This window comes from Ixodes scapularis, unplaced genomic scaffold, assembly GCF_016920785.2.
Source record: "Ixodes scapularis isolate PalLabHiFi unplaced genomic scaffold, ASM1692078v2 PGA_scaffold1__304_contigs__length_218370807, whole genome shotgun sequence".
Classification (NCBI taxonomy): domain Eukaryota; kingdom Metazoa; phylum Arthropoda; class Arachnida; order Ixodida; family Ixodidae; genus Ixodes; species Ixodes scapularis.
In genome coordinates, this window is record NW_024609846.1 from 100,028,275 (window position 1) to 100,047,833 (window position 19,559).

A 19,559-nucleotide genomic window follows, 5' to 3' on the forward strand; every position below is an offset into this window, starting at 1 on the left:
TCGAAAGGAATGTAGAGTGTGTTCAAGGTTCGCCAGCATTTCGGTGGTGCTTATATATTTTTAATATGCCCGTCCTAACATTGGATGAAAATGACTCCGTCGTGCATCTTTACGATCAGTTAAAGAACAGTCGAACGCAAAAAAAAAAAAAAAAAAAAAAAAATAAAGCACGTGAGCTACGAAAGGTGTGTCTTTTTATTCCTATGTCGGGCAGTTTTTATCGGGCACCTGCTCTCTGGCTTCCCCTATTTACAAAGATTTGGAGCGTGCGGGTGATAATTTGAACCCAGAACAAGCATCTTCACACATATTCATGAGCAGAAAGATTAAAGCAGTACCTGTTTATTGCAAATCTGACTATATTACGTGGCTTTCAATTTATTTTGATCGCCTGCGTGCACAAGGAGTTACTTATCCAGTGTTCCAGTGTTGACTGCGTAGTTCTTGCCATCTCTCTTGGTTTTCCCAGACTTGTACCGTACGCATTACAAGTAATCAAATTACTTGTAATCGATTACTTTACAGAGTAATTTTGTAATCAGTTGATTATTTTTATTAGGCAGTAATCACAACAGTAATCTGATTACTTTTTAAGTAATAAAATTACTTGTAACCGTTACAATTTGTCCACGAAACACCCCCCCCCCCCCCCCCCCCCCCCCCCGGGCACACGCCTTTTTTTTATGAAATGACTAAAATAAAATTTGCTTTTTTTTTTTCGAATGGAAAAAAGAAAGATTTCTGCGGAGCTGCAGGAAACGAGGTCAATCTCTTTCTATGTGCAGTTTCTGTGGAATGTCCGTTTTTTTTTTTTGTTTTTTTTTCAAGCTGGGACTGTGAGTGGAAGCCCCAGAGAAGCCACAGTGCGCGACAAAGGCCATTTAGGCCGAAGTTTGAGGAAGCAGAATGTAGCTTTGTGAGTCCTTCGTTCAAACTAGCCCCCTCACGCACACACACACAGAAATAAAAAAAATAAAAAATCCAGCTTAGGGTACCTACTCGCAGCCCGTAGGTGAACCAGAACCAAAGAATGCCTAAAGCTGATGCAAAATATAACAAAGCCAGTTGAAATATTTCCCCACTTCCACTACGGATTATTTTTGACAAGCAATGTTTCGAGTTGAGAAGTGGTCGGGGGCGATCTCTTCCGCTAATGAATACTACACATGATCCGTTTCAAATCCTGGAGCTGCTGCTCTTCTGTATAACATGCGAGTTCATCCACATGGGAATAATAAAATGAGCGACGCAAACTTTGAGCGACAAGCCTTGCTCAAGCTTAACAAGATCTAGAACCCTCTCCGCTACCCCCCCCCCCCCCCCCCCCCCCCCCCCCCACACACACACACACACACTGGCGAACGCCCAAATCATTAAACGTCTTCAAACGAATTATATGCTTGTGTCCGGATTGTGAAGGTGCAACGACCACGAAGAGGGAGCCAGTTTTCCTTCTTCAGTACTTGTGCAAATGTGAAATATAGGTTGGAAGTAGTTCATTGTTATGAGCGCTAAAGGTGTGTCTTCACACAATAAAGTAATCGGAAAAGTAACGATTACTTCTTTAAGTAATGTCCAATTACTTTTGCCGTCGAGTAATGAAATAATCTAATCGAATACTTTTTAGCCAAGAGTAATAATAATTGTAATCAATTACTTTTTTTTAGTAACGTGTACAAGACTGGGTTTTCCACATGTCCTTCGTTCGTTTGGCACGTATATCCCCCATGCTGGAAAGCGTACGCTGTGTTCACGCTAACAGTGTCCGACAGTGCACATAAATACACGTACGAAGCGGTTTTAACACAGTTTTTCATGCCACGAATTTCAAATAAAAATGCTGTAACTGACCAATTATTTCGTCTGCGTGACTGAGAACTGTTCCAATGTGCCTTGTACGTACAAATTATTCGTGATATTTTCTCTTATAATCTAGCGCAGAGAGAAAATGAACTCGCTTTTTCCCATAGAAATGCATTACCGGAAGTCAGTTTCTGACTGCTTGCTGTCTGCTTCAAAATGCAACAGCACACTAGCGCCACCTGAGCCTCTAGCGTTTATTGTAACAACTGTATGGGTTTAGACGCAACCACCAAAGATAATCAAAGTCATGGGTCATCGAAGGGATACGCTCAATACTAAAAATAGACAAAAAATATAATACCAAAGTTTTGTGGTCTCCAATAAACTGCAAAAACGTTGTCTAAAAAAAAAAAGTTGCACAGCCACGTGAGTTTTGGTAGCTTTCTGCTCCTCTATATTTCTTCTTCCTTCCCTGTCAACTTTCGGCTTTGAGCAGTTGCATATTTTGACTTTATTAAAAAATATACTTGACGCTGTAGCACAATATTGATAGGGTAATCTTCAGACACCATAATAAATCACCTAAAAAAAATATTGAGGGGTTTTTGGGCAGGCGTTTGGCGCGCTCGCACACCTCGAGCGTGGATTATAGCTGTGCATGGGCACTCTTCGCTTCGGAGATTCGACAGAAAAATGACCCCGAGAATAGTGGTTTCGTCGCTCGTCACTAACCTAATTCACCGCGGTCGCGTGTTCCATCAGAAAGGACCACTGCACCAAGCTTGACGCACGAAGTTATCGTGTCGTCTGCTAGCAAGACCGAACGAGTTGTAACATTTTATTACGGGCTTTTGTCATCTCTACATAGCACTGGGACTACAGAAGAGGTCTTAACGACTAAACATTTAAAAGAAGCCATGCTCACAAAAATGCATTAACGTTTTATCACGCACATTCTAACCTCGCATCAAGACGCCATGCATTTGCCCATGCCCTAGCATCGGTTTGATCGGAGAACAGCGCCATGTTGTGACGTCATTCCTTACCGGGTCAATGACGAAGCCCATACACCTATTTCACTAAACTCTCAGTCATACATTTGGTCACATCAACTATGGTAGTAGCCTTCGTTAGCGTGAAGCCCAAGTGAAAAAGAAATGGGGAGCGTAATTCACACCGCCAAACGATTCTGAACTTTATGCTTTAACTCGTTACGTCCTGTGGTGTTTTCCAAGAATCATGCTAACGCATTCCTTAATTAAGGATCCACCAATGCAGTGGTTCTCAGCCATGGATGTGTCGGGGACCCCTTGCGGACCGCTGGCAGTGATGGGGGACCCCTTCCAGCGGGGAGGGGACGTTAGTAAGTTAACACATCTGGAGCATGAAACAGGTGCCTTTTATTGCTACGTAGCAGAAAAACATAAGACAAAAGGTGCCACATCACTTCATTTTGGTCAGTTCATCAATACGTGGTCAGTTAATCAACTAAAAAAAATTGTTGAGGGTCTGGCGGACCCCAAAGTGGCTTCGCGGACCCCCTGGGGTCCGCGGACCCCCATTTGAGAACCACTGCACCAATAGATCTTCATTTATTTTGTATACCTTTTCGATACTGTCAACACATGGGCAATTACGCAGTGTGAAACATCGTCCAACAAAAGTGAACAGCTTGATTCTCCATAACCGCATTTTTAGAAGAAAAAAAAAAAAAAAGGAATCTTCAATATCTTATTGCTGATTGCAAGAGCACTGGCAAAGAGGAAGTGGTAGTTTGTGAAAGCTACGCGATCGCACCCCGGCCTTTTACAACGCTACACATTACTCTTGACCCTCGACTGAATCTGGTGTTCTCGCGGGTGCGTGCACCTTGGTTTGTCCTTTCTGCAATGGCGGACAAAGGAAGTTCCTCAGGACATATCGGCCGTTCAGGGGCATCGGTGGTCGGTAATTGTCTACCAGGTCGTGTGTCGTACCATTGTCATGGCCACGAGCGTGCACTCTGCGAAAAACGTCCATCTAGAAGAAAGGAACAAGTGTACAAATAAATTAGCGTCACCAGAGACTGAAACTCACGATTTAGTCATATTTGTGATGGATGGCACATAGATGCTCTCCGAGCCTGGCACAAATAAAGTCACCGGATGGTCGATGCTTGTCCTGGAAGTCGGGCGTCTGCTGGTCTTCCGAGGGCATTTATACGATGTCTTGTTTCATACTTTCTTGTGCCCTTGAATGGGTTTTAATAATCCCGTTTTGAAGTAAATCTCAAGAATAGGGCATTTGAACGTAGGACATATGCACACTTGATCAACCTATAGAATCTCAAAACGTTCACATGGAATGGCTTCCTATGAGTCTTCTAGGGTCTGCATACGCTCTTACTGCGCAAAAAGCAGGCTCTCTTGAGATGACAAGAAACGTTCCAGCGCCGTCGACGCTGTTTGAACCAGCGATCGGAAGGGTTAGAAAGCCTGTCAAATGCTAACTTCAGGGACAAGCCGCTTACTTCCGGTGGCTTCATACCTCTTTGCTCAATGAGACATTCAGTCTCCTAGTTGTGATCAGTGTTGTCCAAGTATGTTAGCGAATCTCAGCTAGGAGCACGTGGAGCGAAAGCTCGCGTCGCAGAACCCATGAATTTTGGGTTCAATCCCCACCCTTCCCGTTTCAATCTGGATGAGCATCGTGCCTGCGTGCGGTCGTGAAATCACAACTGCTTGATGCACATTAAGGGCTCATTCACACTGGAAGCGGATCCGCGTTCGCAAAGCGGTTGCGAACGCGGTTGTATAAGGATTCAGTACAATTGCACGCGCATTTGATGACATCAAATGCGCGTGCAATTGCACTGGATCTTCATACAACCGCGTTCGCAACCGCTTCGCGAACGCGGATCCGCTTCCAGTGTGAAGGGGGGGTAAAGACACCAGACTAGCAGCCGTACTGCACTGGCTAAATTTCTCTCAGTGTAGGCCAGTTTCGCCATTCCTCAAAGGCAGTCCTACCTTATGCAAAGCCTTAACCTTGCGCTTTCTATGCACAATCCTCTACTTTTTTTTTTTTTTTGCCGCTTGAAAGGAAAAGCTGCTTCCTGACTTTCTGTTTTTTTTTTCTACAAGAATCTGCGAAAGGTGAGCCCGTTAGCGAGAAATACAAAAAGTTCACGTCACAGATTGAAATTAAACAGAGTCCTTTCTTACTGAAATAACGGTTACTGCGCAGGCGAGCTGGTAAACAATCATAGTGGGGAAAAAAAAAACAACTTTGAGACTAGAGACAAAAATTGGGACAACACCAGTGGCGTGGCGTACCAACTTGTTTCTCAATAAAAATATTGCGGTGGCTTAGTTCGGCTATGCCAGGATATATGTAGCGTGAGCTTATGTGCACAAAATGAGAGGCGCTATCAAGCGGCTCCGGTGCAGCGTCAGACTTGGCTACAGCGCAACGGAGGCGCACAGCTGGGCACGCGGCGGCGCCAGTGCGTCTGCCGCGGCTATGACGTCACTCCTCTGGAATGCGCAGACCGGCGAGGCGCGCGCAGTGGCGGCGGAGCGCGCGGTGGCGGCGGCTCAGGCACGCCAGCTCTGCGCCGTGTGACGTCACTGCTCCTCGCGCATGCGCAGACCGGCGAGGCGCGCCAGCTGTGCGCCGTGTGACGTCACGGCTCTCCGACAGCCACGCTAAACTGCTCAACCTCAGCCAGTGTAGCTCACGCTACAAAAAACGGTTTTATTCCGTGCGAGCGGTGCCGCCTGCCCAGGCGGCATGTTTTCCGAGGGAGGATACGATTCCAGAAGGCGACATCACACCGGACTCCGATTTTTGGTATTTCAAAAAGAAGGGCCGTAGTGCGTTCGCAATTGCGTTAAAAAAACATGTCTTACGATTGCCTTTATTAAATGTTATAGAAATGCCGCCTACAAAGCTTAGGAATTTCATGATTCTTCACGTCACGAATCAAAAGAGGCGAAAAGCGGAAAAAAACGCAAAAAAAAAAGGTGCGCGCGCGCGTAAATTTTTTTTGCCATGCCTTTTTTGCGTGTTTATGACTACAACTTGCATCTATATAGACAATAAAAAATGAAAGCCGTTTACAACTCCCTGTAACGCCGAGTTAGAGCGCAGCTCTTGAGGAGGAGGAGCCAAGGCCACAAAGGTCACGTGAATTTCCCTGAGGTCACGTGACCTTGGTGGGGTCACGTCACCCCCAAGGTCACGTGACCCTCTCCCCAAAATCACGTGGGGGTCACGTGACCTGGGGGTGTCAGGTGACCCCCCAGAGAAATTTTTCCGCTAGATTTAGCGGGGAAATTTGCAGAATCGTAAACAGCACAGAAATAAAATGTTAAGGACGATAATTGCGCTGTCGTTGAAAGCAACGTCTGCGAAAGAAAACAAGTATATGTCGCACGTCCTTTTTTTTTTCAACGAAAAGTAAGTTTTATGACACAATGTCGTAAAACTTACACTAAATTGACGGTGTTTTCTTTTTTTATTTTTATTTTTGCGAGTATTAAACGTTAGGTTTATAACGGTTACTTTTTAAATTAACATCTTCCAGCTACAAGATACTCCTAACATCATGATTTTACCTGAGATTCGCTGACCGTGACTGGCTTTCTCAAGACTATCCAGGTGACAACTTCCGAGCAGGGTGGCGTTGTGAGCGACCCGAAATACTGGAAGCGGCCCCCTTTATTCGCTGGCAGCAGGCTTGACAGAACGACACTTTCCTGAATATTTCGATGAACATTCTCTTCTGTCTGAATTTTGCTCACAGCATCCACAATCACCCTGAAATTAGGGTTTTCTTCTTGCCCGGCCTAAAGGAGAGAAGAAATATCAGCACAAACGCACAATTTATTAGGTAGTATCTTCGCGATACAAAGGTCTGAGCGCTTAACTCCGTCGCAGTTCGGAGTTGGACCCTCCATGCCGTGACGTCACTGGAAGGCATGCGATTACAGTTCGAGCGGGCAGCCCAGAAAACCTAGTATACTTCGAGCATTTATTCTGTGCCGCCGAGGGAATGCTAAAGTAAGCTTCCCGGGCCTTCATTTCAGACCAACAAACTTTTTGTACTCAGTTGCGAACAAGTTTTGCCGGTGAAAGAGTGAACCCGTGCCCACCGCCGGCGTCGCTTTTAAACGATAGATTTATAAAGGATGAATGCACATGACGTCCCGATTCAGTATGTGCATGCTATTCGTCATTGCCGCGGTCAACGTTGGCTGGGCGCTTCAATTCGTTTTGACGTGCGTACGAAACCGTGCGGAGGAGCATTTCTACCTGTTGTACTTTGCGTGTGTCACGTGAATCTTGGGCCCTAACAATTTGGGTTAGCCAAGCAGCTTGGGACGTCACTCTGCACATGCGAAGAATCAAGGTGGCAATGTGGGCGTTTTAATTGTTTGTTTGGTGTTGTCCAGAAAAAAGGGGGATAATCGGGAGAGGTGTGGGCCTCCTCTGCGGGGTAAGTCGCTACCCGGCAGGGCTAGGCAGAAATACTTCGAAAAATATATTAGATTACAAATACTGCGATACATGTATTTTAAGGCGAAAATACAGATACTGGGATACATTTGTCCTTTACCTAACGGTATATCCGTAAGGTGCGTCTGCAAAGACGGCGGAAAGGTATCTCGGAATACATACTATACAGACACATAGATAATTTTTTCCACACTTTGTCTTAGTTTCATGCATCTCGCACTACCTTGAACTCTTAGTCTATTCAGCTACCATCACAAGTGCCGGTAATAGGCACTATTGCCCCAATGAACTATAAAGGTATACTGAAAGCCCGTGATTGCTTGCCATGCTTGACAAAAGCCGTCTGATCGAAATGAACTCTGCTTTTCCGGGGCCTCCGAGTCACGCAGGTTGAGGAGATCGGACAACCGAGCCACACAATACATAAGAGAAAGAAAAGTCCCTGGCACAAGTTGTTTGCTATAAATGTCGGCGGTTTCTTTCTCGCCCCTCGCCTCCTTTCCAGCGTTCACTTTGCTAAAGTGGAATGAAACAAGAACTTTGCGGGATGAGCTTATTCTGCTATTCTTTTTGGTGACCTTTCACGAAACCACCCTGCCTTTTTTTCTTTCTTTAATGTTTGTGTTTGGAGTATACCATTCAATCACCAGGCTTCTCCCTTGTAGAGAAGGTTATAGGGCGGGTTTGTATTGTAAAGTTTCGGACTACTCGAGCCAAAAAGGTGTTCAGTTTATCCTTAAAAACTCGACATTTAATTTTTTTACAATAAAATGTAGCGAGAAAACTAAGCCTGGCAGGGTATCAAATACAAGCGCTACGTCGTAAATATATTTCTCCACTGAAATACAAATACGCCTTTCAAGTGCGTCTCGATAGAGAAATAAAGATACCAGAAATCATCTCTAAGATGCTATCTCTGGCGCGCCTTCTGCAAAAGCTTAGTTTTGAAGCCCCTGTCCGGAGTTCCGCGTGGTGCAGCTGGGAAAAGATCTTCGACGGTCGAGCAGGAAAGGCAACTAAATGCGTACTATTGGTACAGGCACTTCCGCTCGTCTGCCTTCTCCGAGCAGGAAAGCAGCACGTGTCTAATAGCTACCTTTCCTTTGCAGTATTCCCAGTTGCAATTGTTGACCCTTTGAAGTTTGTGAAAAGTGGATCGGGTGTTCGCGCGCAGTTCGACCTCAAGCGATGTAATAAGGCCGGCTCATTCCTTGAAAGCTTTGAACAAGGGTGGCGCTTTAGGCAATAAACGCCAGTGAAGAGACGTGCTCATTGTACCGCCGGATGGAGATTGTGGACGACTCTAGCCAGTGGCCTGTTCGCAAGGGTCTCATTGCCTAATATGTTAGTTTGTTCGGGCAACCACAGGAAGGCAGTTTGCTAACCGATCGTTTCAGCCCACTGATGTCTTGTACTAGGCCGGATCACGGATCAAGGCTCGATTTGCTGGGGTCGAGTGGCACCACCGGCGGCCATTGCTTGACTATAGTGTCGTGATGTAGGCGAGTTGGTTCATGGTAAAGGAAATAAACAGCGCGCAAAAAATACACAAGGACAAAAGGAAGGTGCGAACGACACTAGTCGTTCGCACCTTCTTTTCGTCCTTGTGCATTTTTTGCGCGTTGTTTATTTCCGTTACCATTGCTTGACACCAAAAATTGCAGTGAATCCTATGGGGAAACGTGAAAAAGTGAAATTTCTTTTTCTATCCTTTGTTGGCATCTAGTGGTGTTACGCCATCATGCAGGCAGCCAGAAAGGTTTGCTTAAATGTTTACTTTCATATTTTTACCTACGAAGAATTGCAAATTGCGTTTGAGGCATAATTTTTGTTTTACCAAGCGTGAGGAACAGCATAAGCAACACATTATCTGGCTGTATGTCTTGATAGAGTTGGCACGGTGAACATCACCACCATCACCATTTAATTTCCTTTAGCGCCCGCAGGGCAGGCACGTAGCCAGAGGGGTGGCCCATGGGGCCCGGCCCCCCCCCCCCCGATATCTTCCATTTTGCTGGGGCCTCCTCTCCCCCTCCCCCTCATACATTTTGTCTTGGGCGGCCCCCCCCCCCCCCTCCCCCCCCCCCCCCCCCCCCGAAACAAAATCCTGGCTACGTGCCTGCCGCAGGGTATTATACAGAGGGGGGGGGGGGGGGGGGGGGTAATAAAACAAAAACTAGAACAGTGAACACGAACATCACACTGCAAGCTAGTTAGCTAGGTTAAATAGAAAAAAAATAATGAATTCAGAAAATTTAGTAGTATAATTTATAGAAACGATGTTCTGAGGTAGTGAGTTCCAATCCCCGATAGCCAATGGTAGTGTGGAAGTCTGGTAAGAAACAGTTGATGATTGAATTGGACGTACTTCACATGGATGATCTAAAAGAGGGAAAATACGGTGGGGAGGTGATAGTAATGATTCTCTGAGGCGGGTATTGTGATAAAAAATTTGATGAAGGAGATAGGCGTGACACTCGGTGGCGCAAGGGAAATGAATGAAAATGAGTTGATTGACGTTGCCGTGCATTGTGTGCGTGTTCGCCACGCATAGCGAACACGACCCTTGGGCCAGGCAACGGCGGGCTGATGTAACCGGAGACGCCGGCGAGGGACAGCGAGCCACGGAAAAGAACGTGACGCCTGCGCGAAAGAACAGACTGGGCGCGGTCGCAGACCGAAGAAGACGCTTCTCAACCGAATGTAATCTAGCAGTTCAATAAATATATCTTGCATTAGCCCAAATTACCGGTACATCACAGACGTAATCCTGGTATGCTGATTTAAGTTGAGTAATTATTATAATCAAAATGGAAGGCTCTGTTTTGAACGAAATCTAGATGATCTGTGAGGTATGACTGCCATAGAGACCATATAGATGAGGCACATTCTAACTTGAATCTTATAAAAGTAGTCGTTTTACGGAAGGTGTAGCAAGTTCGAGGTTTCTGCGAAATATCCGAGAGTACGGTTGGTACCAGCAATTACAGACGTTATGTGAGCAGTCCATCATAGGTCAGAGGTGAGATAAACACCCAGGTATTTATGAGATGAGCAGGCTGTTACTTGAGTGTTAGCAAGGTAATACGAAAATGATGTGGCACGTGAGCTCCAGGAAAATGAGAGGGATTTATATTCATTAAAATTTAGCGTCATTTGCCATTTTTCGCACCCCTGAACTACAGACGCAAGGCCTTCCTAGAAAATGAGATGATATCATGGTATGAAAGAATAGGTCGGTTTACGACACCATTGTCGGCGAACAGGCCCACAAAAGAATGTATTTTATGGTGATCATTAATGTAGATTATCAACAGAAAGGGGCCGAGTGCAGTTCCCTGGGAAACGCGTGGCGTTAAAATAGAGGTGGGGAATTTTACGTTGTTAACGGATGAATATTGCGTATGGTTGATTAGGAATTCAGAAATCCACTCGACGACAGAAGGGTGAATATTAATATCGTTAAGTTTCCTTAAAAGAGATTGATGAGGAACTTTGTGTAATGCTTTAGAGAAATCAATGAAAACGACAGCAGCTTTAAACTCGAATTGTAGATCGAGTAAATGTCGGTAAAGAGAGCGGTTAGCTGGGTTTCACAAGAGGGTAAGATTGACGAAATACGTGCTGATGTTGAAAAAGAAGGTTATGCGAGTCAACAAAGTATATTATATTTGAGTGACGTATATGTTCCAAGAGGTAATTACTCCTGAGTTGGCGATCCCCAGTTTTCTGAACAGGGGTTACGTTAGCGATTTTCCAGCCACACGAAAATATGGAAAGCGTGAGGGACTGTGAGAATATGTCACAGAGAAAAACAAAGAAAACGTGTTTAGTGTTTGATAATACCTTCTAGTTAATTTGGTCATTCCCAAAGCTCAAGAATACTTTTACGTATATCTGTTGCTTTCAATACGCCTGCGTGGTTAATTATGATAGGATTCATCCGAGGGTGAGATAATGGGCATGAGTCTGGAACGTTTAACAAGTATTCGTTAGTAAGGATAGACGTGAAGAAATTGTTAAGATAAAAAACGCTGTCTTCATTTTAAAGTGGAATGTCGTCGTCATCTATGAACTACAATGGAAGGGACAGAGCTGGGTTGACCACTTTCCAAAATAACAACAAGAGCGCAAAACAGCAACACACACAGGACACACACCCAAGGGCCAAGAGTCACACAACGCTGTCTTGCGCGAGGAATGAGAAGGATGGTAACTGCTGCTTTGTATTCTTTATTTTCGCGAGAGGCGGAACAATACTTACCGTGTCTCACTGGCGTCTCATCCATCCATTTTTCATAATTTCTAGCTTTTTGTTTGATAACGTCAAGGATAGGGTACTGACACATGCATTTTTAACGAGAGACTACACGAAAATTTTGCCGATTATTTCTTGGTCTATACGTGTTCGAAGAAACAGTATCACATAGGACACTCCAATCTCTTGTTGAAAAAGACACGAAAGGGAACTTTAAAACAAATGAAGCGATTAACAAATAGCACCTGGTGGATGTCGCTAAAGCCTCATTTGCGATGTCCGTCTCGGAACATTTACGGGTAGTGACGACACCCGTCTCGCCTAGAACTATTCTCGGCGAGAAGTTTGGGTATCGCCTCCTGGTGGAATTTTTCACAACCCAGAGTGAAAATACTTCAACTTCCTCTGCTAGTGCAAGCACGTGAAATGCCAAGCTTCTGCACACTATAAAAATTAAAACATAAACGCGTGGGTATACCACGTGCACTACGCAGAGTGAGGTAAAGCCCCTTGATGTGTTTGCGCTTGTCTTGCAAGTAGCGTCAAATGCGCGAGTGCACGAGGCCCATGTCTCGAGCGGCCCTTGGAAGCAAATGGCGGCGCAGCACTGAAATGAGCGGGCCTTGGAAGCGAATGGCGGCGGAGCACCCGCTCCTCGCACGTGTCTCGCGCGCTTCCACAACAATGGTTGGCGGTACTTGTAAAAAACGCTTTTATCAAGGGGCTTTAGAGTGAGGAAAACAGAAGCGCCCCTAGCGAGCATCTCGCCGAGAATAGCCTCACTAATGCATGCCACAGGCGTGCTAGCATGTGCAGCGTGCGCGTGAACGTAGTTTTGGTAAGCTTGTGATCTCATGCACTTGCCCGCACGAGCAGAGACATGGCGGCGGCCGGATAGCCTGCCTGTAATCGTCTTGTCGACGTCAGCCTCGCTGCAGCTTTGCTCGTCCCGAATCAGGCTACATCACGATTGCGCCTGACGTCACATGCTCTTAGCAGGCTGCTCTCCGAGGGCTTGCCGGAGGGGGCCGTTCATAATACAGCCATCAGGTTAAAAATGCAAACGTGCAATAGTTATTTACGGATATTGTGGATCATATTCAGCCTGTTTCTGAACACGACGGCTATATTTCATATTTCGTTGAAGTATGGCTTTAAGCTGTGGAATCCTTCCTGCCTCAATGATCTCTCCAATGAGCCTCTGGCCAATCCTACCTATCCCCCTCGAGATTCGATCGTCACGGGTGCTATGGTGAAAAGCGCAAGCATGCTCTGTTTTATACTTGCTTGGAGGAATCAAATCAAATCAAATTTGGGGGTTTTACGTGCCAAACCAACGACGGGCATCTGGCACGCCTCAGCGGAGGACTGAGGATTAATTTGGACCACCTGGGGATCTTTTGACGTGCAACCGAAAGCTCGGTTGCCTCCGTCAGATTGCGGGCACCTCGGCCGGGATTCGAACCCGCCACATGGGGATCCGTATTGCTTGGAGGAAAGAGTACGTTATGAACTAGAGCACTGCACGGGACCGGGCCAGCCCAAAAGCCCAAGCCCAGCCCGGCCCGCGGACCAGGCTCGGGCCGGGTAGCACGGATTTTTCTCGGGCCCGGGCCGGGCTCGGGCTTGAACAAAACGTCTTTTGTGCCGGCCCGGGCCGGCCCGGGCAGTCGTGCGCCGCAAATTCTAAATTGCTGATAACAAAAGGTGTGCTCATTGATCTTTTAGGCTAAATGAAAACAAACAAGCGAAGTGCAAAATCACTACCGGTGCCGTTCGAAATATATAAAAATAAGACGTCCTGCACTTGGAAAGCTTTTAAGTGGATAAAAGAAAACGTATGTACTCTACCAGCACGGTGAAAGTGCGCATGCTTTATGCTTAGACAGTTTTTAGACTGAAGCCTGCAAACTCTTTCGGGCTCATGTTTATAATCTGTTGGGCTCGGGCCGGGCTCAGGCTCATATTTAAAAATTTTTATGACGTGCTCGGGTTTATGTTCAAAACTTCTGTCGGGCTCGGGCCGGGCCCGAACGGTGTCTCTACCGGGCCGGGTCCTTAGCGCGCGCGTACCACGTGACTGCGCCAGCCAATCGCGGTATTCTTCTCTCCTCCCTTTCCTCCTCTCCCTCCTTTTCTCTCTCGCGGGGCTTTGCCGTGGGGGTCTCCGAATACGCGCCCGGCCTACCCAGACATACCACCCACACAGGAGAAATGCAGAAAAAACGACAAAACAACATAAAAAAGAAGAAGAAATTTCGGCGATTCGTGACAATCACGTTATAGGGCGGGTGCATGTTCTAAATTCCGAAGCAACCTGCACCAAACAATATTTTTTTTATCTTTTTAATATATCTTAAAAATAACAACAAATGTAACGTGGTTCTGGCAAAGTATCGCGATGCAAGCGGTACATTGTAAATGTATTTCACTGCTGAGATACAAATACATTTTTCAAATGTATCTCGATACAGTGATACAGATACTCGAAAGTATCTCTAAGATACTATCGCGATAAAATTGTATTGCGATACTGCCTAGCCCTGTGCTGGTGTTAGAGGTGTTAGAAGAGAAAAACATAAAACACGGTTTTCGTCCTTTATGTTATTCTCCTCTAACACCTTAAGAATTACACTTAAATTTTTCGTGTTTTTGTCGCAAAGTAAGTGTGAATTTTTTTAAAGCTTTTGCGTTGCGTTTTTTATTAGGTGCAACTTAAAGAAGGTGAAGTAATTATTATCAGTTTCTGCATTAACATAATGCTTCGTTAGATATCGCGCTTATGCATACGCGTACCGACAAAACAGTAAAACATGTTGATTCGCAATTTAAGGAAAGTAACGTGCGTTACTTTTTATCAGTAATGACAAGTTGACTACAGGAATAGTCAACTTGGGGGGGGGGGGGGGGGGGAGCGAATGTTGTCTGGATTTTGAGCCATGCTAATCAACTGATAACATTTAAATATGGATCCAAGGAAGCGGGATTCAAAAAGACGCAGCTGTCTTTCGATGTGGGCGAGTACACAGGAAGACGGGCGCTTCTGTGTATACTCTCTCGTCTTCGTTTTGCGCGCTATTTCATATATTGCTTAAACATGCGCAAAATTTCTACGCTTATGTGGTTCGACGCCCTGAACTGTTCGAGGGACTCGAAGCATTGAGGCACCTATTCTAATACCCGTGCCACACGGGCAACTGGAATGCAATTTACAACGAATGACATTTGAGCGGACGGCCAATCAGCGCGCGACACTCCTGGCGTAGTGGATTCCACGCGCGACAGATTGCGAGCAAATTCGCCGATCACACAAATGTCATTCGTTGTAAATGGCATTCGAGTTGCCCGTGTGGCACGGGTATAACACTGTCTAAGATCATTTCATAATTTCTAAGCTCATTCTAAAAAGCCCGACGCCTTAGCTTGATGCGCAGATTTCGTCGTATAGAAGCCCCGCGATCTATTGCAAGTTTTCTCCTTTGCAAATTCGATTTTGTGTCTCTCTTGTCAATATCAGTTTTGAAAGGAATTTAATTACCTCAAAAAGGACGGCGACAACTGCTATTCCATCGTGATGCTTCGAAGCCTCTTCAACAGTCTCGTATCTTGTGTTCACGTGCACCAGGTGCATCTGCGAAAAAGACCGGTGACAGTTTCAGCTCGCGGTTGGAGAAAAATAAAACGTACCTTTCGGATGAGGTCTGTCATGAGATTGCGATGTAACTGTTCCAGTCAATAAATACCCATTAAAAACAACGTGACAACATTACTGAAGAGACCCTGCTAACAGGGAAACGACAAGTTGGTCGCGTATACGGTCGGTGATAGGTTAAAAAAGCCCTATATAGTCACCGACGACTTAAGAAATTTAAGGCGTGGTCTGTTGTGAGCACGCTTCTTGTTTCGTGATTCGTTCTTCGGCGCTCTTATCGGCCGAGGCAGCGACCATATTGGCTGGGAAGCGACAACAAGATTCTCGGGATTCGCCACGCCCTCACTCCTTGAGCTGTCAGTGACTACGGAAGCTCCGCCTCCACCGCGAGCTTTCTGACTTCGGTGGTACTTCGGGGTCTCGTGGGCACGCCCAGCCAAAGCGCGACGGAAGGCAGCGAACGCGTGATGGAGGCGGCGAACCCATTACATTCCAAAACGGTCACGGAATATACGTGTCGTATTACACCTGAGACTGCGGTGGAAGAAATCGGAAGAACTTTCAGTAGAAGGAACAGACACAGAGAACGTCTCAGGAACAGACGCAGAGAACGTCTGTTGAGGCGTTCTCTGTGTCTGTTCCTTCTCTGAAAGTTCTTCCGATTTCTTCCACCGCAGTCTGAGGTGTAATACGACATGATTAGCTACCACCAGCTCGCCTGCACTCTCACCGTCTTTTCACGGAATATACGGGCAGAAACTGAGGGAGAGGAGGAGACGCCGAGCGCGCGGGGACGTCAGATCAGCGAGCTCTGCTTGGGAGGACCATAGTGGGCGGACGTAAAACTACACTTCGTTTCAGCATAAGTCCGACGCAGCCAACGCTACGAGGTAATGGGAAGAATCGAGCAGTGTCAAAAGAGCAAGTCACAAAGCCTTTTCTGTTTATGATTCGTTCAGTGATGAAATTACAGGTACAAAAACCGGACAAACGTTATCATGACGAGTTTCTGACGCTGTCTGATTGGTCCCTTTAGCTCGTAGCGCCGACTGCGCCTGGACTTGAACTGAAACTAAGAATAGCTTTGCATCATAACCTAAACCCTGAGACACGGTGCGGATAAAATAATCGACAAAACGTGTCGTCTTGTTAATTATTTTATTTACTCGGTGTCTCAGGGTTTGGATTATGCCATGTTTCCTGACAAGCTGCATGGTCTGTACACTTTCGCTCCTTATAGTATTTGCGTCTGCCCACTAATCATTCCAACAACAGCTCGATGTTCTGGCGTCCCCGTATGCTCTCGTAGCCTCCCCTTTAGTCTCTGCTCCGCTAGCTTGAGAACATTCTGAATGTCAAAATATTGACCAAGTATCGTTGGCCTTTGGAGTATATGGTTTTATGACTTGATACTTCCTAAAGTTGGGTAGCGCAAATCACTTATCTGACCATGCGTGCTATACGCTATAAGTAGTTTCCTCGATCTACAGGTTCAAACACGACCCAGTGCCTTATCAGTAGAAAACAGACTGAAATTGTAAACGAACATCTCAGAAACTGGTTCATTAGATGCACTGATAAATGTCCTTGAGGACGTGTCAACAAACAGAAGGCGGATCTTAGCGTCAAATAGGCTATCATCGGGGGTAAAAGAAAAGCGACACGAATGATACAGAGAGGATGAAACATCTTGTCCTGTCTTCGTTCTTCACGTCAATTTCTTTTTACCCTTGTAGCATACCAGGAGCCTCACGAAAGTACCCGACTTTCACTTTTTATATCAATATATTGACGTTTATTTGACACTGGCAAAAACGTTCAGCGGAAGGATGTCTTAAGTTCACCATAAATCATAAGTTCTCATAAGGGTTCTTATCTTTAAAAATGTGTTTAACGAGCACCGCATTAAAGATGCCATCGCACTCGTCCTTATTTTTTCAGTGACCTGAGGGCCACAATTCCCTGCAGATCAATTTTTATTTCTGCAACCACAGTCATAACGTTCAACAGTGAATAACAGGAAGTTTACGTAGTACCATTTAACCTTTTTTTTTGTCTTTTGCGGGGCTTGTTTGCGGATATAGCTGAGTGTTATCACAGAAACATAGCAACGGAAGTTACTTCGCTTGGTTGCCGTGATCAACGCACTGAATTTCTCAATTTCTAAGTGAAAGCTCAAATGAATTAAAATAAAATTCGTCTCTCTACCCGCACCACCAAACGGTATATCAGGTTTAAACCAAATAAATAAATAAGGTCTGATATGACCAAAAAGGAAGTTTTTATTTAAAAGCCAATAAACTAAGAAAAACAGGGAGGCAGCGAAACAACTAGATCCGGTACGGGCTTGTGTTTCATTAGCCGGCTTTTATCGAGTATAAAATCAGGTAATATTGGCGTAGTTTGCACAGGCGAGTCTTCCTGGCCGCAGCAAGACTCGTCTGTGCACACAACACTATCGCTACCTTGAGCTCACACAGATTACTTATACATATGCTTCGTGCTGTGAAGAAACTCAAGGAGGCGTGGTGATTCTCACTACTATTTAACAACCCACCTTCGTCACTTCTCATGTCCCCACCCCTCTTTCTATCAAAACCCAATTTAAGCCTAACAATTCGTCATGATGTGCCAGCCATGAATCATTTTCACTGACAGTAAGGGCACACGTCATTTCTTCCTTGACAACGCACTTCCCTCCCACATCCTACACCAACTTTCCGTTCATCTAGCCAAACTTCCCCACACCTCCTACACATTCGATTGGGCAGGGTGGCACATAGCTTCTCTCCATGCCAGGCGCAAATGAAGCCACCTGGGCCCGTTTGCTCGAAGCGCTAACAGCGGCTAAAGTTAGCCGCAGTACCTAGGAGTGGGTTTTTGAAATCGCGTGACTGGCTCGGTAGGGATACGGGGAAACATGGCGGTGCCCCGGTGAGTGAGCGCCGCTCGCTTTAAAACTAATATGTCGTTGTAGCTGCAATATCGGGCGCGTTCGTCAGCAACAAATGGTGCAGGAGGCTTTCGCTTTGCCTCACCTCACTTAAATCGCAAAGCACACTCTAAGCCCTGTCCCACTTAGTAAGAGGGACATTTCTTCGATTTTTTCCCACTTAACTTTAAGGGGGGCGACAGACCTCTTAATATTACATGGAGATTCTCCCTCTTAATTAAGTGAGACACCAGCCCTCTTAAAGTAGGCGATACGGCGTCTCCCTTAAATTTGAGGTCAGAGTCTCTTGGTGAGAGGGACATTTTTTAGATATTTTCCCCCTTAAATTTGGAGGGACGGTGGCCCGCTTAAAATGCAGGCGTATAGCCCCCCTAAGTCGGGGTCACGCTGCTTATACATCATACAAAATACATTCTGCAGACATGTTCCGGAACGAGTCGCCGCGACATCCGAGCCTCGTACGCCACGAGGCAACCGAATCAAGAGGTTGCTTTGTCACGTGGCATACAAAGCACGGATGTCGCGGTGACTCGTTCCGGAACATGTCTGCAGAATGTATTTTGTATGGTGTATAAGCAGCATGACCCCGACTTTAGGTTATCTCTTTTATTGTATCGTAGAATTTCTGCTCCTTCGTGTTTGGACTGTCAGCTGACATGCTGCACTGCAGTGATGCAGTTCTCGCACTTTCGCTGATATTGTTTAACCAAAGTTATTTTGTGCTGCGTAACAGAATTGAAATTTGATCTGTATATGTGTTAAATAAAACAGTAACAATCTTTAAGAGTAAACACGTGTTTTATTTGCCATGACACAAGAAAATATTTTGGAATGTCTTTATCAAAATAGTAATTTTATAACGATGTTCTGGTAGGTTTTACGGATAAAAAAGACGTTAGAACGACGCCAGCAACTGGCGTTTCTTGCAAACAATCACACAAAATATTTCGTGCTGCAAAGTGACTCCTTTTGCCTATCATAAACAATAACAATACAATCGTGCTAAAAAAAAAAAACTTTTTTTTTTTTGGCGGATAACACAAAAAATAAGTACATTCTAAAAAAAGCCCGTGCGTCTACTTTCCGGCACAACACTTGGAAAGACAATCACCCTAACTCTCGGAGGCAGCTCAGCGAATGCAGATGCCGAAACATATGATTATACCAAAAAAATGAGTTGCGGCACTAACCACAACAAGCGTGACGTTTTGCATTGCTTAATGTCACAACTCAGACTTTTTTTTTTTTTTTTTTTTGACTAATCTTATGTTTTGGCATCCTTCCGTGAGTTACGGTGATTGACTTTCCAAGTGCTGTTCGGGAAAGTAGATTCGTGTGCTTTTTTTTTTTTTTTTGGAGCGTAGTTACCTACTTCATAGCGTTAAAAACGAATT

General features: G+C 45.4%; 1 protein-coding gene across 1 annotated transcript in view; it reads right to left on the reverse strand.

Moving 5' to 3' along the window:
• Positions 1 to 3,622: 3,622 nt before the first annotated feature.
• Positions 3,623 to 19,559, reverse strand: part of LOC115315581 (carbonic anhydrase 15-like) — an 83,185-nt gene continuing 67,248 nt past the window's right edge. The window contains exons 4-5 of the mRNA XM_042290276.1: positions 15,099 to 15,191; positions 3,623 to 3,822 (exon numbers count right to left, since the gene is read on the reverse strand). Of these exons, the coding sequence (XP_042146210.1) occupies positions 3,625 to 3,822; positions 15,099 to 15,191 (291 nt within the window). The 3' untranslated portion in view covers positions 3,623 to 3,624. The remainder of the gene's footprint in view (positions 3,823 to 15,098; positions 15,192 to 19,559) is intronic.